Source organism: Hippocampus bargibanti, linkage group LG15 (genome assembly GCF_051943395.1).
Source record: "Hippocampus bargibanti isolate YZ-2025 linkage group LG15, ASM5194339v1, whole genome shotgun sequence".
NCBI lineage: Eukaryota > Metazoa > Chordata > Actinopteri > Syngnathiformes > Syngnathidae > Hippocampus > Hippocampus bargibanti.
The window spans coordinates 988,129-1,010,641 of NC_142748.1; the positions used below are offsets into that span (position 1 = coordinate 988,129).

The 22,513-nt window shown below is 40.4% G+C and overlaps 1 protein-coding gene across 3 annotated transcripts in view; it reads left to right on the top strand.

Annotated features, from left to right (window-relative positions):
* Window positions 1–22,513, top strand: part of jmjd1cb (jumonji domain containing 1Cb) — a 114,302-nt gene that overhangs the window by 49,395 nt on the left and 42,394 nt on the right. For 2 of the 3 annotated variants that reach the window (XM_089014797.1, XM_089014799.1), the window contains exon 3: window positions 17,680–17,793. In XM_089014797.1, the coding sequence (XP_088870923.1) occupies window positions 17,680–17,793 (114 nt within the window). Of the gene's footprint in view, window positions 1–8,890; window positions 9,090–17,679; window positions 17,794–22,513 lie in introns of those variants that run through there. The other variant, XM_089014798.1, reaches the window with a different exon arrangement.

Consider the following 22,513-nt stretch of genomic DNA (forward strand, 5'->3'; position numbering starts at 1 on the left):
AGGTCCGGCCCCCTTGTTCGTGACGTCACGCCATCTTGTTCCTCATCCAGTTATGAATATGATTCAAATTGTTCTGAAGAGGAAAGCATAAATGTTTGCAATTGATTAAAGAAGTCCTTCCGTCTCATTTTGAGGCATCTGGACTCCAATGTAGCGTCCCGGAAAATGCACAAGATGGCGCCCAAGCTCCGTTGGAAATGGGCTGATTTTTCTGCTGCCAATTTGTGTCAACTAGTATCAAATAGTAGTCTTGATGCGACACACAACGATTCACCATCACGTTATTTTATTTTATTATAGTTTTCCTTCTAATTTCGCCATCAACACAAAGTTTTCAGACCAAACAAAGTACCCAAAATGCATTGTGTGTCACTTTCTCGGTCAGGGGCGTTCCTTCAGTGACATCACGTCAGGCATCGTCATCAACTATGCCGTGACTCCTAAACTAAACCTAAGACCAAATGAATTATCGTGACAAAATGGGATAATTTACGTGACAATGGTTTATTTGACTGATGATGACTGTTAACCTACATTCTACTCGTATACATAAATGTGACTGGTTTTGTCCACTTCACATTTTTTTCAACCCACAAACTGTCAAGTTTTCAATAGACCTACTGACGTTTCAAAACATGCAAATGCTGATGCCCCAAAAACAGCTGACCAGAGAGCATCACGTGTTCACCACTGCTTTCTTTTTAATATACAGTAAAGTCTCGTTATATCGATATTCAAGGGAGTCCGAAAAAATATCGATATAACCGGGACTATCGATATATCCGATATCGATATAACGAGACTTTACTGTATTTTAGAATTGTGGCCATTCACTTCCTTACTCTGTGTGTTTGTGTGTGCATACACATGTGAGTTTGAAGAGGAAATTACTCTTGTGGGGATTTCCCGCCCAAAGACTGACTTAGAGCGCAGTTGCTTTCTGCATGAACAAAGACTTCGTTCTATTCAATCCCTTCCATTGCAAAATCCAAACACGTAACTCTTGTTTTAACTACTTCAGTGATCATTTCCATTAAAGACCATGAAATATTACCCAGCATTTGATGTAAATATGGTTTAAGAAGTGTTGCTCGAGAATCACGTTACAGTAGCTTTGTGACCTGATTCCCAAAGAGAGCAGTATGTCAAAAAACTGAGTTCATGTCAAACTCGGTTACAACACTCCAAGAGTTTTGACAGTAGGTTCAGACAAAATTAAATATTTTGTGTGCAGGTAAAATGGCCTTTTTGGGGAATGTTTTGTATGATATAGCCAATAGAAAATTTGGTCACAAAACATTTCAACAGTTATATATTATATCTCAACATTCTCATTGGTTGGTGCTTTTGTTTTGTCTTTGAACCCCGTTCTCCAATCGTCTAACACAGGGGTCTCAAACTCAATTGACCCGAGGGCCGCTGGAGTCTGGGTGAGGCTGGGCTGCATCGGGATTTCCACAAGAAAATCACAGATAAAACATTCCAGTGTTCTCAAAATCTTTATTTTTAACACGCAAAAAATGCATTGAATTGAATAAGTGGGAAAATGAATAAAAAATAAATTAACCAGTCATAAATGAATAAATAATTATAATGATCAAAAGGCAGATACAGACGACTGAAAAAAAAAACACAGGAAAACTAATTATTATAATAAAGTTTCAAATGTCTGTATTCACAGTTCTTTAACCTTTAACTTTCTTCACATAAAGAAAATATTGAACATGAACATGGCTTCTCTTGCCTACTTGTTCAGCTCCACACACAAGTTTCATTCATTTCAATAACATTAATCTTTCACTCGCCTGTGGTGTTTTTTTAAAGTCCCATAATAGCAAAAGTACTCCACTCGATAACAAACCACGTCTGCACTCAAAAAAAAGTGGGTGTGGAAAACTAGTCCGCCAGCCACCGTGGCGCTTTGTGGTTTGGTTTGTCCGCCGAGAACTAGTTCTAAGACTATATGCTTGCTAATGTAATGTTTGTGAGGCAAAAGGTTTGTGAGCTAAAGCGTTCGTAAGGCGAGGTATCACTGTACGGTTCATTTGAATGTGACTTGACTTCAGTCAACAGTCAGGTCAGGGATCAAGTTGGAGACATAGGAGACCCATACTCTGGTCAGATGATAGAAAAAAATAAACTTTTTGGCTCTATCCGCAAGACGTGTTATGTGGTGGAAAAAACCCCACACTCCTTTAGCATTGAACATACCATCGCTAAGTTGAATTATGAAAAGGAAAAAAAAAAAAAACCAAAGGTGGAGGTTGACTTGCCAGCTGGACAATGACACTAAACACCCAGCTGGAGTTACAAATGGAATGGTTGAATGAGCCAGAGGGGCCTAGTCAAAGTTTATTCCCTCTATAAATCCGATTTAAAATCTGCGGCACGACTCGAGAATTGCCGTTGACAGATGCTCTTTATCCATTCTGACCAAGCTATTTTTCAAAAGAGTATGGGTAAAAATTTCCCTAACTAGAAGCTAGCTAGTAGCAAAAAAAAAAAAAAAAAAAAAAACGTACAGCCTGGTGGTTGAAGAGGGTATTGACTGAAAATGCATAACACAGTCTTAAAACTTGAGGATACGTGGCGGTACACAACCAAACAACAGCTAAGGGAAGCAAATCTTATTGCTACCCACTAAAACAGGAGTGCTCACACTTTTTCAGCATACAAACTAAAGTCTCGTTATATCGATATTCAAGGGAGTCCGAAAAAATATCGATATAACCGGGACTATCGATATATCCGACCCTGTTTGCATGTAATTTTCTCCGTGCGTGCATAGAAATAGTATCGATATAACCGGGACTATCGATATATCCGATATCGATATAACGAGACTTTACTGTACTTGTAAAAACAACCAAGTCAAAATGATCTACCCACTACAAAATGCAAAACATAATTATTTTCAAATGTATTAAGGATTCTCTGCATGTACAATGTATGTTGATGTACCTTACACAACTGAATAAGCCAATATTGCACAACACACATCATAACTACATATACATAACATAATAAATAACTACTATTAACATTATTTTTAATTACCTGAGTTTACTTTGATGACTTGCACTGAATTGATTCAGCCAGGGATGCATAGTCCGGACAGTAGATGATGCACAATCCCAAATGTTCATCAGTCATGGTGAAACGGTATTTCGACTTCATGATCTTCATGTAGGAAAAGGCTGACTCACATAAATAAGTGGAGCCGAATAATGCAGTCAAGGAGGTAGCACATTTCCTCATGTTGAGCATTTTAGCGCATAACGCTTGTTGGTGGATTATGCAATGGTATTTCACGAAGTCTGCCTGCACTTTGCAATACGCATTTTGAAAATGACATCGTGAAGAAAAAGTCCACCTCTCGTTCCGTATGAAAGTTATATGTTTTTGCCTTCTTACTTGGTCGAGATTTCTCACTCATTTTGATCACCATATGTTTTAGCAAGGGTTTAAAATCTGGGGTAATTCGCTGACTAGCTTGTAAGTTTTGCTACGTTTAGCGACGTTGTTTACGCATGCGTGGCGACCTAAAGGTCAAAATTTAGTTGTCATCTGAATGGTAGCCCTTTATGTCAATCAAGTGACGGGACGTTTGATAGGCTGACAAATGTTTTTTTTTTTTTTTTTACTGTCACGCTGCGATCGACCAGTAGATCGCGATCGACGTAATGAGCACCCCTGCACTAAAATGATGTGCCAGATAGCAACTAGCTGGAGATTTATAGTCACAAAATATTGGACTGACTTCTTTTCAACCTATTTTTTACTGTTGTGCTTCATAATTTAGAACACTATCTTTGATTTCTAAAGACAAAGATGATTGGGCTGCAACAAAATTACAGCTGAGGGGGACACCTTTCAATTTGTTTCTTCTTCCTTCCTCTTTTAAACCCAAAACACTTTCAAGTGTTGTGGCAGCGACACAGACGTCTCCTTGACGCTCAGCGCAATCAACCCAAAGACCCTTGTTCTTCCCCACACCCTTCCTCATACTATGTTTTTCCTCCAATCGCTCCCCTTAAAGCACCCTTGTTCTGCCACATCTGTACAGTCATTTTTTTTGACTTTTTACATTCAGAGATGATGGTTTTAAGAGCGCGTAGAAGACTCTGGGTGGATGCTCCGGCGTATGCGCTGCAGTAGACGAACGAGGTAATATGCACACCTCGCACCCAGCTTGATAGTTCAGAGGAACAGCTATGTGTGCCTCTCCATCTTCCTTTCAAATGTATCCTCCATTCCCTCTTCCCATGGAGAGCTTGAGAGAGAGATTACATTTCTGATCCACATATTACATCATTTCTCTGCAAGCAGAGAGCAGTGGGTGAACTCATTAAAGAAGCTCAGTGCAGACTCCCATCACTGACACAATGTGAATTCCAATGACCAGACAACACCCAAGGCCATTAAACAGTGTTAAAAAACCAGAGCGGGAATGAGTGTTTACATCATGCTTCATGATTAGATATGATTCAGTATGGTCTATAATTCAAATATATGTACATGTTGGTGACATATTTTCTTGCTTCAGAAGCACATGGTCACACCGAGTAACGTACTGTAAGCCATTTAACAATTTTGTGCTGTTCTCAAATGAGGACTTGCATCCTGGCCTGGGGTCCACAGTTGGCCCATCAACAGTCTCCCTTCCAACCACAATGATTTCAAAATAAAGCATGTGACACCCTTTCCATTTATTTATTTATTTACGTACTTATGTACTTACTTATGTACATACTTACTTACATACTTCCTTGCGTACTTACATACTTATGTAATTACGTGCAGTGTTACCTCGGTTTACGAACTTTTCGGTTTACGAACGTTAAATTTATGAACATTTTACCTTGGCATACGAACTATTTTTCGGGATACACACGGAGCTGCCACAATGAGTGATGTGTCGTCTGCGAACGAGCCTGTTCTCGTCAAATAAAATGGCAGCCGACTTGTTTTGGTCCTCTATTCCCCGCCCCCAGTCGTCGATTAAAGCCACGTGATTGGTCAAGAACGCAGCAGTCAGGGGAGATGGTTTAAACATGAAATAGACAGGCAGATGACAGAGAGAGAGTGACAAAATGGATAGAAAACAGTGACATTTGGACTCGTTTCAACTTTGATAGTTCAAAGTCAGAGTGAAGAGAACATACAAGCAAGGGAACCAGCTATTAATGATGTTTCTAGTGTGTGTGCTTGTTTCTGTTGCTGTTGCAATATCACAACTTCCAAGATGTACAACCCAGAGCTCCTTGAGACACTTTATCCAAAAAGCTATCCATTCCATCAAGCCATCAACGACCATCACAAAGGTCAATAATACGACTTTAGTATACATTAGTTTATTTCACACACAACACACATTTGGGAATGTCGCTCTACGTCATGCTTTTCAAAGCACAAATAAGTTTGGTAATGGCAGTGAAGGAGTTAATCTATCTTTGGACTCATCGGATGCGGTCTGATATCTGTGTTTACCTGCAGAATAAGTTGGGGAGTCTTTTCTTTTGGCTTTGACTTGGTTACAGACCACGTTACCTAGCAACATGCGGAATATGACACTCACACAGTCCCAAGTATCAGCAGACATCATTGTCATCTGCTCACTGGCTTGGTTATTGGTATCGAGAGAACAACACGCTTCAAATCCATGTGCCGCCGTCTCTAGATTTGTTTTTTGTTTTGTTTTGTTTTGCTCACGGAGAGCTGCCTCGATGAATCTACACTGTCCTTTGTGTTTCTATAGCAACACTTAACTTTCCGCTTCATTGTATTCGATTGAAGTAGAATAGAAACACAGGAGGGCTTAGCCAGTCCGACTACTAATGCCTTGCTCATGAGATGAGACCAATACTATAGTTTTGTCGAAAGTGGGTCAATGATGATGACAACACCCCACCTCCTCCACCAAGCATGTGCTCTGTCTCTTCTTGTAACCCCCCCCTGAGCAGATGGAGCCCTGCTAGTGTAATCTCCCGCCGATCTGTGTGTGCATGTTTAATTATAGCTTACCTTTATGCCGGCAAGGACGGCATGAACTGATTCTTCTTCGCTGGGTGTTCACGCGCCGCCATCTTGGGAGGAAAAACAAAAATAACAACTAATATGACAACACAGAGTCATTTACTTGCTGCACCCTCTTTGTGATTGCATGAAGCAGTTCTAGATGAAAGAGGAGAGGATCAAAGCATCCTTTTCAGCAGTGGATCAGGGACGTCATGGTGGAATGTACTACATGCTAAATGTTGAAATCAATCATGACAAGTGTTGGCACTTCATTTCATTTTCTGCTTTCTTTGTCGTGCAGTTATTACATCAGCCACCCACTGCGTTATGTTTTAACCACAACATTATCTCAACACTATTGCAACACGACTTGAGCGTTTAGCATGTCCGCGTCCGCGTCACAATGAAGTGCAGTATTCAACTTCAATTGCAACCTCACTCAGTTGATTTTACAAACTCATGGTCGTACCGATGCAGCTGCATACATGATGAAAACGTGTGATCATTCTAACCACCCAAAACTTTAGTCTGCCATCCTGACAGTTTTACTTTTTTTCAAGAAGCATAGCCTGTAGCTCTTGTTCTCAACATGCACTAAGAAGGAGCTGATAAAAACATGCCACATGTGTTTTCAGCCGAATGTTCAAGAATGCCTTTTTCTGGACAACCAATTTGAATTTGCCTGAAAATAGAAAAATGTAGAACACAATTGGGAAGTCTGTGGTTCAATGTGGTCCCTTCAGGCACTGGATTCACTGTTTAAACAAATACATACAAAAATAAATACAAAAATGAATAAAAACATATACATGGATGGATAGGTAGATAGTTAAAAATGAATAAATAAGTCAATAAATGAATTTTAATAAATACATAATAAATGAAACTGATGGATAAATAGGTAGATAGTTAAACATAAATACTAAGTCAATAAATGAATATGAATAAATACATACAGTAAAGTCTCGTTATATCGATATTCAAGGGAGTCCGAAAAAATATCGATATAACCGGGACTATCGATATATCCGACCCTGCGCGCATGTAATTTTCTCCGTGCGTGCATAGAAATAGTATCAATATAACCAGGACTATCGATATATCCGATATCGATATAACGAGACTTTACTGTATTAATAAATAAACACATACATAAATAAACACGGATGATAGATAGATAGATAGATAGATAGATAGATAGATAGATAGATAGATAGATAGATAGATAACACACAAAGAAAAATAGTGACTTTGCAAAGGGATAACACGTGGTTTCACGTGAATGAACTTTAACTTGCGCTTGAACAGTATGACTTTTGTTTCTTCATAATCAAGGCTAGTGTGCATTACAAATTACTGACAAAATGCCGCCAAGAAAAAGATCTAGCATACAGTATAAGGTTTTTTTTTTTTGCCATTGGATGATCTTCAAGCATGTTGAGTTTGAGTCAAAGTCAACCATTTACTTTCTGGCGCCATTGAGTTGTAACTCTTATCTGTAATATGTTAATTGAGGGTTCAACATCTTTCTTCGATCGTGATTGAGGCCGTGAGCCCCAAATGGTGTCGAGTGAATATACAGGAGACGCTACATTGTATCCATTGTTGTTGTTTGTCTCATCCAGACTGATGCAATCAAATAGTTTGTGGTTTCCTTCGTGTATTGCGAAGTGGAAAATCCGACCGAGGAGAGCGAACAAGAGCTACATATAATTCTCTCTTCGTCTGAGGTGTTGCTTAACTTTTTGAGGTTTCTTTCTTCACTCGCCAACAAATGTCCCAATCTGTGAGGGACATTTTTACATGCTATGGTAGCTTATGACCATTTAGAAAAGGAAACAAAGGCGTTCAAATGAAACGTGACCAAAGCTGTTGCGACAAAAGGCTCACTGCTGCTTATGACGTCTCACCCGTAATTGTTTCGACATCAGAGCCCTTAGGAACAAGGTGTACATATTGATTAATAATGCAGAGGTTGGGAGTCTTGAAGGATGAATGAGACAACTCTGAAGCAAAGAGAGATGGGGGGAGGAGGAGACGGAGAGAGAGACGGAGAGAACGTCAGAGAGAACGACAGAGAGAGAGCGTGAGATGAGAGAGAGAGAGCGGGAGAGGGGTGAGACAGGGAGTGCGAGAGAGAGAGACGGAGAGAGAGACTGAGAGGGAGAGAGATGATACAGAGAGGATGAACAGGGAGAGACTGGGAGACATCGAGACAGATAGGGTGAGACAGGGAGAGCGAGAGAGACAGTTAGACAGTTAGGACGGCACCGCCCTAGCCACTCTCGAGGACTTGCACACTGCAATAATCCAAACTAGGGTGCGGAAAATCCTACTGGACCGTCCGCACCCTGCCCACCACCTTTTCCAGCTACTCCCCTCAGGCAGGCGCTACAGATCCATGCGCACCAAATCCAGCAGACATTTAAACAGCTTCTTCCCCCAAGCCATTAACTCTTTGAACAGTAGCCCAAATGGAACTGTATAGTGCCACTTAGCAATTTTTCTTATGATGATACTAGTGCAGAGTGTTCTACTGGAAACAAATTCCTTGTGTGTTCTACATACTTGGCAATAAAGATGATTCTGATTCTGATCTGAGAGCGAGAGACAGAAGGTGAGACGGAGAGAGACAGGTAGACTGAGACAGGGGGAGAGAGCGACAGAGGGAGTGAGATGAGACAGAGAGGGTGAGACAGGGAGAGAGAGAGACTGAGCCAGCATCGGGGAAGTGTGTGTTCACTCCCACCCTCTCTCACACATCCCCCCCACTCTCTCTCTCTCTCGTTCTCTCACTTTCTCCACCATTCCCTGTCTTGCTCCACGCATCGACAGCCGTTAAAATGTCGGCTCTATAGCTTGTCCTCTGCATCGCTCTTTGGCCATCTGTCTTTTTTTTCCCATAAGAGGAAACCACATGTCTTTTCTTCCTCTTCTTTTTATACCCTCATCACCTCCGTCTTATGTTTCTGCTTCTCTCTTTTGCTTAGTGGGAAAGGTTTTGGTCTTTTTCCAAGGTTCTTTCTTGACAGCCATTGCTTCTTGATGTCGTTTGAAGACGAAGGAAAGAGGTAATCTGCTGGCTTTTGTTCCGTTGCTATAGATAGCTATAGAGTCTTCTTTGAAGTCAATGGCATTTAAACCATGTCATAGAATAATGGCTTCAAGTAAACCGTTTTCAAGGATAGACTTTTTTAGTATTGCCGTTTCATTTAGCAAAATGATGACATCACTTGAATGGGAGTTGTTTTATTTTCACGTGTTCATTTCCACTGTAAGATCTAAATGGGGAATTTTTATGTGGAGTGTGACTCAGATATAAGTCGCTAGCTTCGTGAATTGACACGTCTCACGGCAAATATCCTCTCACATGATGTAAAAAAAATGACATTTATACAAATATACATACCGTGCTTAACCAAATCAGGTGCGCTTGATTATAAACTGCACGATGAGAGTTAATGAATTTTACTGTCATGGTTTGTGACGGATACGTTTCTCAACCATCAAAGTATCCTGTGTTGCTGCACTTCAAAAGCCAAGTCATTTCTTGTCATTGATGAATGGATCACAGCGAAATAGGCCAGATACTTGCTTGTCCCCGTATTTTTCTTCACAGAATGTGTCACGGATGAGTTAATTTGTCAGTTAAAGGACAAGCGACGCCATTTGTTGTTTCCTAACTGACATCAGAAAAAACGTTTTATAGCATCTAAAATATCCAAAACACACAGGCTGATATTTTTAGTCAAATGCAAAACAACAATAAAAATGACTTAAAGTGTCCCAAAACTACTTCAAAATGACCCCAGAGATGCCGAGTTTCAGAAGGTCCCGTCACGCCTTGCTCTAGAATCAAAACAATGGCTTCAGATTCGGAGAAGATGCTTTCTTGTTACTCATCCAGTTCTGAATATGATTCAAATAGTTCTGAAGAGGAAAGCATAAATGTTTGCAATCGATTAAAGAATTCCTGTCGTATCAATTCGAGCTGTCAGGACTCCAATGTAGCGTCCCAGAAAATGCACAAGATGGCGCCCAAGCTCCGTTGGAAATGGGCTGATTTGTCTGCTGGGAATTTGTGTCAACTCGTATCAACTAGTAGTCTTGGTGCAATGCAACACACAACAATTCACCATCGCGTTATTTGTGTTTTCCTTCTAATGTCGCCATCAACACGGATCAACACGAAGTTCCCAGACCAAACAAAGTACCCAAAATGCATTGTGTGTCGCTTTCTTGGGGGCGTTCCAGACGTGACGTCATGTCAGGCATCGTCATCAACTCGAAAACAAGACTTCCTGAATATTCAGCGCGAGTCTTAAAGCATAAAATATGGCTATATGCAGTGGAATCTTTGTAAAATACGCACAGTAGAAGTCATTTGAAGTGATTTATGAAGTGAAATTATGGACACAACTTGTCCAGAGGCGTCGTTTGTCCTTTAATTAGTGAGTACGTTTTTGGTCGAGATTTCTGAGGATCCTCATCCTATACCTTGACCTTATCACTTTCATACAAAAGACGACGTGTCAGTCAAGGAAGAAGCAGGTTGTTTCAAAAGGGGGATATGGGTTAGAGTAAAGATTACAAAAATAGTGACAATATCATCAAAACGGGGCTCACTCCCACTCCTTTGAATGTAACTGGCGCAGTATGTTGCTTGTGTCTATTTTTAGCACAAGCATGATTATTTCATCCACAGGTACCTTGCCCACCACCTACTCCCCTCAGGAAGGCGCTACCGATCCGATTTAATTCACTATAATTTGCAATGTCTTCAGTTCGTGTTACTGCGATTCCTATTTTGAATCGAGAACCGGATATTTTAGGAATACTCTGGCAGAACCCTGCGTTCTAAGAGTTCGGCCACATTCCTTACGATTCTTTGGCCTTTACATCAGCTCGAGTGGTTGCTTGTATTTTGTTTCAGACGTATCTTTTTGCCATATTGAAATTTTCGTGCTTTCTCACCACATTGTGTGAACCACATACTGTAGCATGCGCATGACAGTACTACGGTATTGACTCCAATATATGCATTGAGTTCCTCTTGTGGAAGGCAAAGGACACGTGTTTTGACAACTTTGGTTATTTAGTGTCAGATTATAGTACAACTAGTGAACGTGTGTGTCATGGAAAGCAGCTGTTTTCATGTGACCCATATAGAGTTCTCTATCTGGCCGGCCACACATCATCTATATTATTATGATTATTATTATTATCCATCTATGCATTTTCTGTACTGCATATTCCCCATTTGCGTCGCGGGGGGTGCTGGAGCGTATCCCAGCAGTCTTTGGGCACGTGGCTGTCACGGCTTGCAATGTGGTGATGTGGTAGATCCCAAAAAAGCAATGTTTCAATAGGTGGTTCAATGAAATAATCACACCACTTTATGAAACTTAGTTTCACATAAACCCACTCACTCATGACTCAAATGTTTTTATATGTCTGCAAGAAACCCCATTTGAAGTTTAAAGTGAACTTCGGCGCTAAGTGCACTCTACTCAACAAGCCACACATATGGTTTCCTCAGTCCTCCATTATTATTACTGTGCATTTGAAACAGTGAATCTGGTCAAAGTAAATGGTGTGGAATAGAGATGATATATTTAGTTTTTTTGGGGGGGCAGTCTTGTTTTAACACTTTGTTACAGCTTCAGCTGTTGTTAAAGCGCTATATAAATCAATATGTAGGTGTGTATGCTTTAACACAGCAACATCACAAGAAAATCCAAAGTCATTTGCAAGCAAACAGGAAAAAACCCTTAGAGACGCAATATGAAAGTAGCTCATGTGCATGATGTAGACCAGGGGTGCTCACACTTACATTACATTACATTACATTACATTACTTAGTTGATAAAGTATTTTGCGGCACGTTGAACTCTTTCACAATGGAGGATTTGCTCGTTGTTGGATTGTCCTCCACAGCCACTATTGCCTTGAACTTCGTTCCGAGGTCACAATTCTTATGTTTCCCCATGGTTGAAATTGGTGTTGAACAACTGTATAAGAAGACTACAGTATGTTTCAGATGTTATTGTTGCAGTGCAAGACACAAAAGCTGGTCACGTGACCAACGGTTTTACCGATACATATTTCGCTAATGGTGGTACTGTATTGAAATCCTTAAGCAACTATCGATTCAGCTTAGGCTGCTTTTGTATCGATATAAGCAGACCAAATTGGCTGGCGGGAGATGAAAAGAGCACCGTAGTAACCGGATTATCGTAATAACCAGGTATCGTACGAACCGGAACTAATGATACATAAATGACTAGAAATTTGCCGAGAAATGAAAATAGTATCGTAATAAGCAGTACTATCGATATAACCGATATTGATATAACGAGACTTTACTGTATAATCAGAATCAGAATCAAAAAAAACTTTCATCGTCCCACAATGAGGACATTTGCATTCCACAGCAGCAATTTGAAATGGGATAGGGGTGGGGGGTGAAAGGAATTTAAAAAAAAAACAAGATATTCTGAGCATAGTAAACATGTTCGAAGATACTCCCCTCAGACATTTAAACAGCTTCTTCCCCCAAGTCAAAGTCAAAGTCAGCTTTATTGTCAAACATGCTAATATGCATGACATACAGCACAAATGAAATTAATGTTCTCTCGGACCCAGCGTGCAAGACATGCAAGGCACTTATAACGTGGCTAAAAGACATACAATTGACAACAGACAATACTTGTAATTTCTGTATGTAAAGTGAGGTAGTGACGAACATAAAGTGACGTAATGTAGTATTGCAAAAACAAACAACAAGAAAGGGTTGAAGTGAGGTCTTGTTCGGTGAGTGTGGCAGTGGGAAGGGGCAGGCTGGGCAGGACTGGGAGGGAGTTGAGTCTCCGGACTGCCTGGTGGCAGAAACTGTCCTTGAGCCTGCTGGTCTTGGCTCGGAGACTCCGCAGTCTCCTAGCCTTTAACTCTCCAAGCCTTTAACTCTTTAAACAGTAACCCAAATAGAACTGTATAGTGCTCGTTTGCATTTTTTTTGGGGGGGGGGCGATAATACTAGTGCAGCGTGTTCTACCGGAAACAAATTCCTTGTTCTACATACTTGGCAATAAAGATGATTCTGATTCTGATTGTTCAATGAAAACATACTGTACATCCGTGTTGCAAAGTGTTCCCAATACAATACAGTAAAGTCTCGTTATATCGATATTCAAGGGAGTCCGAAAAAATATCGATATAACCGGGACTATCGATATATCCGACCCTGTTTGCATGTAATTTTCTCCGTGCGTGCATAGAAATAGTATCGATATAACCGGGACTATCGATATATCCGATATCGATATAACGAGACTTTACTGTATATTGTTCTGGCGATAAACATTGTCGATGTCGTCAAGAATGAATACATGACTTTCAGGCCAGTGCTCCACAAAACACTGTCACATATTAACTCCCGCAGCTACCGAGTAAAGTGCAGATTACAAATATCTGTTGACAGACAGAAATAGAGTCACAGACACACACACACACAAACAACCAGCATGTCTGCCTCCCATGGGTGCATATGAAGGCGGGGTCACGGCAGTCATGTTCCTCATTGCTCCATGGCAGACTGACCCTGTTATGTAACCATAAAATCATAGCAACAGCCACCCTCGCTGCACATAACTCACACATTGAATAGTGTCCAGCCGTGCTCCTCATAAGTGATGTAATGGGACAGAAAGATTCAAATGAGAAACTGAATGTGTGTGTGTATATATATATATATATACAGTAAAGTCTCGTTATATCGATACGCAAGGGAATCCGAAAAAATATCGATATAACCGGGACTATCGATATATCCGATCAACTGGGGGGGGGGTGCGTAAATGCGGCATATTTGTTAGGCATGTAATTTCATCATTGGGTTCATGTTCCGTATCTAACATGTTTTTTGTACAGTAAAGTGAAAAATAAAGTTGTGCAAAAATAAAAACGTCTTTACACTTTTCATTCACTATTCCTTAAAAATGGAGCATTCCTGCTAAATCGTCAAGTTCTATTCACTCGAAGCCACGAACGCCAGCATGTACAATCATATGAAAAACAGTGATTGTTGCAAACAATAAAGATATCTGGATGCAACACAATTAAATACTGTACATGGATGAAAAACCAAAACTGCAACGTTTACATAACTTACGTGACGTTCGAGAGTGGCTGAATAGAATCCCGGCGCGCAGCTGTGACGTTACAACAGCTTTTTGACTGACTCAAGAAACACAAAAAGTGATGTTGGTTGCTTTAATGCACAGTATGGAATGTACAGTCATTTTCAAAATCATGACGCTTCAGCAGACAAAACAACAAACATTGTTGCAAAAAACGCTTGCATTCATGTAACAGTACATGTACATAACACTGCAATTAGTATGTATGTAAGCTATTTAAAAAAGTCATCAATCTTCTTCTGCTTCCCATTTTTATATTTTAATATGAACACTTCCATCTTGTTTAACGTTTCTAAAAAACCGATGCATTTTCTACGGATTCAAAGAAAGATCGCGTGTCCGCAACCCCTTGCAACGCTTTTGTCGAAGTTGCAAAAGGTGTGCATTCAGTCGCTTCTTCTTCATCGTCATCAGCATCATCATCATCACGGGAATCTACTGTGGCATACTTGGCTTTGACCTCCGCTGCGATATCCGCATCTGATGAGCTTGGCGTCGCAATGTCTTTGTCGACTGCGACATACGATGCAATGTTGGCGACTTTTAGCTTTTCAGCCAATACTGCAAGAGGAATGTTGTCGTCATCCTCTTCGTTAGCTGCAGATGTTTCCTCACTGCACCCTGGATTTTCAAATTTGCAGTGACGGAAGCAGTTCTTGATGGTGTTTTCGGACACCGTGCTCCACGCTTTGGAAATTGCTCTGATGGCATCCAAAACAGTCCATTGTTGAAGACACACGAGTAGCCGTCTGATACACACGAGCTGCCGTCTGAAAATGGCGTCTGCTCGGGAGAGCTGCTCACGTAACAAGACACGTGACCAAGTTGACCAATGGCGCGACGGATATATCGATGTAAACAACAAAAATGGCCGGCGGGGGATGAAAAGGAGCACCGTAATAACCGGATTATCGTAACAACCGGGTATCGTACTAAACGGTACTAATTATACATAAAAAGACTAGAAATGTGCAAGGGAAATGAAAATAATATCGTAATAAGCGGTACTATCGTTATAACCGATATCGATATAACGAGACTTTACTGTATATATATATATTGTGGATAATAATAATCATAATCAGAATCATCTTTATTGGCCAAGTATGTAGAACACACAAGGAACGTGCCTTCCCCAGAACATGCTGCACACGTACCATCATAAAAAAGACATGACGAATCTGTATACTGGACGTTAATAAAGGCTAATCTAATGGCATTCCTTAATGTAAGTAGTACCTCTCAGGAACAACTGAAACAATGTGCAAGGTATCAAGCAGAACTAAAGTGATAAGTGGTAGGATAAAATCCGATAACAGTTCAGTGAACCATTTTAAAGTGATCAGTCGCCGTATTTGTAGTAAAACAAGTGTGCAATTATGCAGATGTCCTTGAGCGCCTCAAAGTGTTTGGTGCTGGAGATTATATCGGTCAGTAATAGTGGTTCAAGTGAGTACAGAGCTGGAGCTACAATGATTATAACGGGATGCTGTGCCACAGGGTTGTGCAAAATTGCAAAGTGGCACTATACGGTTATGTTTGGATGACTGTTTAGAGAGTTAATGGCTAAGGAGGAGAAGAAGAAGCTGTTTAAATGTCTGCTGGATTTGGTGCGCCTGCCTGAGGGGAGTAGCTGGAAAAGGTGGGCAGGGTGCGAAGGGTCCAGTAGGATTTTCCTTGCCACTGTATTGGTTCTTGCAGTGTGCAAGTCCTCGAGAGTGGGAAGCGCAGTGCCTATGAATATTTTTTTCCACTGTCCTAACTGTCCGTTGAAGTCATATTTTGTCCATTTTTGTGGCGGCCCCGAACCAAACCGTGATGGAAGAACATAGGATTCATTGGATGACTGCCGTGTAGAACTATCGGAGCACCTCTTGTGGCAGGCCATGCTTCTTCAGCAGCCTCAGGAAGTACATCCTCTGTTCTGCCTTTCACATGATGGAGTTAGTGTTGACCTCCCACTTCATTTCATTGGTGGACTGTGATTCCCAGGAACTTGAATGTCTCGACGGTGGACACGGGGCAGTTGGATGGTGTAAGGGGCAGGTGTGGTGATGGATGTTTCCTGAAGTCCACGATCATCTCAACCGTCTAGAATGTGTTCAGCTCTAGGTTGTGTGGGCAGCACCAGAGCTCCAGCTCCACTTGATGTCGGTACGCAGACTCGCAGACCGATGACCACGGTGTCGTCTGCGAACTTTACGAATTTGACAGCCGGGTGCGTTGAGGTGCAATCGTTTGTGTAGAGGGAGAACAGCAGTGGATATAGGACGCATGCCTGTGGTACTCCTGTGCTAGTGGTACGTGTTGATTATGAGATTTTTCCTCGTCTCACCGTCCCGTTAGGAAGCTGAGGATCAACTGGAGATCGTAGGGGACTCACCGAGCTGGAGACGTTTGGGGGTGCGGAGTTCTGGGATGATGGTGGTGTTTCTGTTGCTGTTGTGATCCATGAGCTATCAAACACACAGTACACAAAACAAAAACAAATAGTTTGAAAAAAAAATATGTGAGTCATCAAATTAGTAGACAAAACAAAAGAAATGTTGCAATACCCCAAAGGGCTGTTGTTGTACTTCCACTGTGGTGACTGCCTGAGGTTTTCGTTTGTTTTTTTGGGGGGTCTGCGCCGTAAGAAATACTGTCCAATAAAACACTGAGACGGTACCGGTGCAAGAAAATATACGATGTAACACAATACATCCATCCATCCATTTTCCAGGCCGCTTTATCCTCATTAGGGTCACTGGGGGCTGCTGGAGACTATCCCAGCCACAATACATCTTTGTTTATAAAGTGCTTTCACAAACAGATGCATCTATCATGAAGCGCTTCACGGAACATTGAACAGAAACATTTAACCCAACTGGATTACAGTACATAGTATGGTTACTTACCCCAAATTATGATTTATTGATTAAAAAAGAGGCTTTATCCCTAGTTGTTAAATCTGAGTTTGGTTGACTTGTCATCTACAATGAATGTTTACTATTTACAGTGTAGCCGTGAAGAGAAGGAAAATGGAGACGTTGGTGCAGCGTTGTCTCTGATTGATGGACTGCGTATTAAGTATGCAGCATCAAAGTGGAGTGCACCGCCTTTGAACTGTCAGACTTCCTCTTTTCATTCATTTATTCATCACTCTCCCTCTTCATAGCCAGCCTTCTTCTTGCTGTGTTTTTTTGGGTTGAGGTAAGAGGGTTCTGGTGCAATTTATATTAACCCGCAATGCTTCTATCTACCTCAATGTTGACCCGTATTACCACTATTTGTGCATGTACTTCGTAGACAGGCATACAGCCAGCAGGAGAAGCTGAATGCAAGACAAATAAATTGATAAATAAATTCACAACAAAAAAACAAATCATCAACTTTAATTAGAATTGTGACGATTCGAGTCATCTGAATTGTTGTCTAATGATTGACCAAATTGAGTTTTATTTATTTGTTCCTTCCCGTGCAGGCCTTTAAGCCAGTGGTGGGTAAGAGCCTGTTGTCGTCAGTAACAGCGGTGGAGTTCCTACTAGACCGGCATCTGGATTTCCTTTCTGACCATTCAGCCTACCAACCATACCAGGTAAAAAAAAGACAATAAAATCATTATACAACATGACTGTGTTGTCATGGTGTTGCCATGACTCCAAAAGGAAGTGGCAGAGACAGCTGTTATTATTATTACAGGGATACCTTGGCTTACGAACTTAATTGGTTCCCAGTGTGTAAGGTGAAAAGTGTGTATCCCAAAAATTAATTTCCCATAGGAAACCATTAAAATGACAATAATCCGTTCCAAGGTCCCCATAAAACATAATTTTCTAATTTTCTTAGCCTTAAAACTACACAAAATATACCTTATTTTATGTATAATAATGTGCTATGGTATTATAATTAAAGAAATAAATTGAACTACTATAAAAACAATATGTACGGTTTTATTATTTAATGGACCTTGCGAGTCAAGTCGTGGAACCCAATTGTGTGTGTGTCCATTTTGAAGCAAACACAGAGTCTGCGTCCTCGTGTTATCTCATCACAACGACAGCGGCTGTGTGCGAGCGATTTAAGCCGACTAGTATACTGATCAAATATAAATTATGTCATGCACAGTTATACATTTTCAGTCAGTCCCCAGAAGCAATCACTACAGCAATCCAAAATAAAGAAAAGTGGGACTTCTACTCTCTTCCTGACACATTCAAGCTTCACACGTTTAAGCAGCGGGCCGGGTTGACCCCTCCAACAGTGACTTCATTGTACAGTTTATGCCAAACACATTGTAGCCCCCCCCCCTTCATAATTCCTCGCTACAGTCTTTGTGACCAACTGGAAAAACAGAGAGGGGAGTGGCCACAGTTTCATTGCTGTGTGTGTGAGACAGAGTGTGAGTAAGAGAAGGGCTGTTTTTATAGCTCTGAGGGGGTTCAAAGGTCTCCAGAAAAGGCAGTTCTGTGGAGTGGGCAGCAGTGATTTAGCAAGAGAGTCGCTGCGTGCGTGCGTGCGTGCGTGCGTGTATACATGTATTTGATGTGCACGTGAGCAAATGGCGGTAGAGGATAACAAACCTTTAGTGCTGACTCAATAATTTAACGATGCATATTTGCTTTCATACGCGCGCGCACAAACACACACACACACACACACACACGTTGATTTGAAAACGAGACCCCAACATGCGCATGATATTTTTTTTCTCTCTATCCCCGAACAGCTGTTTTCACTTTGTCAGTACACTGAGAGCAACAATGTTAGCAATAAAAGTCAATGTGTAACATCTGAACAAACTTCAACATGATAGCGCATCGGCTCTCCTCATCAGTAAACCTTGAGAGTCCAGAGGATTTGTTTCGCGTGGTCGTCTGTGGCTCAGGGACAAACTGCTCAAGCTTTAAGTTGAGCAGTCGTCTGTTCATGCGTGAATGCAGATCATTCATTTACTGAAACAGAGCAACAGTCTTCAGGCCGCTTGAACACGTCCACTGCGTTGCCGCTGGATTTGAACACATTCCATCTGGTTGTGAACACTTACATACTTTAATTCGTATAAATATAGTTAGACATTTTAAGCCATAACTACCAGTACAGTGTTGTATTGTCAAAATAGTATCCTGTGAGCCAGAAAAGCGTCAAAATGGCATCACACCGACCCCATAAAGTACTCAGTTGTTTTATTTTGTTAGCACCACATTAATTGAACAGTAAAATGTTTAAAAATAGCCAAGAGCAAATTGAAAACGATTAACGATCACCTATTCCAAAGTTTTCCATATTTTGAAATTATATAGCTAAAGAAAAATAATACAAACATGAATATTGTACCATGTATTCTGCTTCAACTCGAGCCATCAATTACGTATTTTAGTAACTGTACTGAAAATATATACGGGTAAAAAGTTGCGACCAGGTTCCGTTCCGACAAAACGGTCGTAAATCAAACGGTCGTAAGTCAAAATCCATTAAAAATGGCTGACGCGACGTTTACATGACAGGATAGTATACGATGTCAATATTTTGTTTTTAAGCAACATTTTCTATTGAATACTATTATTTACCAAACTTTTTACCGTTCATTTATACATTTTATAACTTTTACTGTTATTTTTTTCATTTTATATTCTGTATTATCAATTTTTATTACTGTATAACTCTACCTGTAATGTATACAAAACCATTTACTGTACAGTTCATTTTTACATGTTATATTTAGCTTTTAGTGTCGTCTTTATCATTTTATATTTCACATTATCGATTTTTTATTACTGTATAACTGTACCGGCAATGTATACAAAACCGTTTACTGTACAGTTCATTTATAAATGTTATACTTACCTTTTAGTGTCGTTTTTATCGTTTTATGTTGAAAAATCGCTGTCCCTGTTAACGGCCAGAAGAGATCGCCCGACACATACGCTCTGAAAAAAGCAGTGTACGGTACTACAGGAGATGTTGCCGAGACGGTATCTGCACTGTATTACTAATGTAATGAGTGTAGTCACGCAGTAGATTGCTGTGCGAGTGTGTGACATGCTGGCCGGCTGCTTGCTGGTTGTGGCGGTCATGGTCGTTAGTACGGGTGGTCGTAACTCGAGCCGGATGTTACCTGTGTATATATATATATATATAAATTTGACATTGGGGTTTTATTTTGAAAACCGTGATACCTCCAAAAATATCACTGTTGTCAGGCCAAACCGCTTGTTTTGAAAATAAGGGCTCTTAATCCGTCGGCTGGTTAGGTTAGCCATTTTTTTCCCCTTTAAACATTGGCCAAAATAATCTAACAAATAGGGGATATTTGCTGATTGTACCTTCATGCAGTCTATCCATTTATAGCAGTTGTACACAAGTAACACCGGTATTATTATTTATTCCACATAATGAAATTTATTCATGAGGTGATTCTATGGACCTGTCATTTAAAAACAAAACAAAATATTCATCGATCTGATTGTCACTGTTTTACACACAACCTCAAATCACAGTTTGTTTAAAAATAAATACTGTAAATGCATTAAAAAAAACAGTGCGACATAAACATGACATGCAAACTACTCTTAAAAAACGCAGTCAGTGGAGGAGGAGGAATCGAGGCTGTTTGTTGTCGACAGAAGTCATTGTGATGTCTTCGCCCACAAGTGGTGCGTTTACGAGCTTGTACATTTCAGCACTTAGCTTGACATGCTCATTACAACTCATTGAAGTGCAACACTCAACAATAACATGCATTCATTACAGCATTATATCTTATCTGGTAGAACTGGCTGTTATATAATCAAATAACATGTTAGTTTGACACAGTTGAAGCATGATTAAAAGAAGTCCAACATTTTTTTTTTTCAATATCTCTGCACACTCTCCTGCCGCTCTCTTCAAAACCGGAGATGTGTCAACTGCCAAGATTGTCGAAAACATGAGTAAAAGAGGCCAACTTTCAACCGTCGTGTTTCATAGTGCGCATTGAAGCCATGTTTTGAGAGCATTAAAAACACGCGGTTGCACAAATGCGACGCAAACAAATGTTTTTCTCTTCACTAAATAACAGAACACAGTCCCTTTTGGCTGGTCCAAGCTGTCCCAAGAACTTATAAAAAGTCAATAGAATATTATCAAGGGACCTTCAACACTGTTGTTGAGACACTTCTGTAAGGCACCACTGCTAACACAGTGCATGAAGCAAAGTCAATCGATGTAAATCTTTCTTAGCGCTCACGATATAAATGTATCGTTTAGTTTTTCACCATGTCCCACAATAGTGATGTAACATTTTGAGATGTACAATATTGGAAGGCGACACTACAGCGGTATCTCTAGTTATGAAATGAATTGGTTCTGGAAGAAATTTCTTAACTAGAAACTTTTGTAAGTCGAGACACATTTTCCATGTAAATGCTCTAATTCGTTCCAAGTACCCCACAAAATTCAGACAAATATTTCCCAAAGCATAAAAATGCATCAAAATATATAACAAATACACATTATAATTATTGTGCAAGAAATGAGAGTTGCATATACAGTGATACATCGGTTTACGAACCCCTTGGCTTAGGAACTTTTCGGTTTACGAACGTTACATTTATGAAAAATTTACCTTGGCATACAAACTTTTTTGGGTACCCGGAGCTTCCTCAATGAGTGATGTGTCGTTAGCGAACGAGCCCGTTCTTCTAACAACAGAATGGCAGCCGACTGTTTTTGTCCTCTATTCCCCGCCCACAGTCTTCGGTTAAAGCCACGTGTTTGGTCAAGAACGCAGCAGTGAGGGGAGGTGGTTTAAACATTAAAGAGAAAGGCGGACGACAGTGAGTTTCAACTTTGATAGTTCAAAGTGTACACTGCAAGGTTAAAATATCCCATCAATCAGGCTCCACAAATAACCCGAACAAGCCATCTGTACACTTGATGCAAAAAGCTAAACAGAACACAATTGATGAGGAACTAGGTAAAATTATCGCAGAGAAAGCACCTCCAAGGGATCATTCCTCAAGATGGTGAAAGAAGAAGGTTACGTTCCTCATCAAGTGTTTAATGCTGATGAAACCGGCCACTTCATTCCGTCAAGCCATCAACGACCATCGCAAAGGTAAATAGAACACATTTGTTATACAGTACAATTTATTTCTTTAATTATAATACCATAGCACAATTATTATACATGAAATAATGTATATTTTGTGTAGTTTTAAGGCTTAGAAAATTATGTTTTATGGGGACCTTGGAACGGATTATTCTCATTTTAATGGTTTCCCATGGGAAATTAATTTTTGGGATACACACTTTTCACCTTACACACTCTGTCTGGG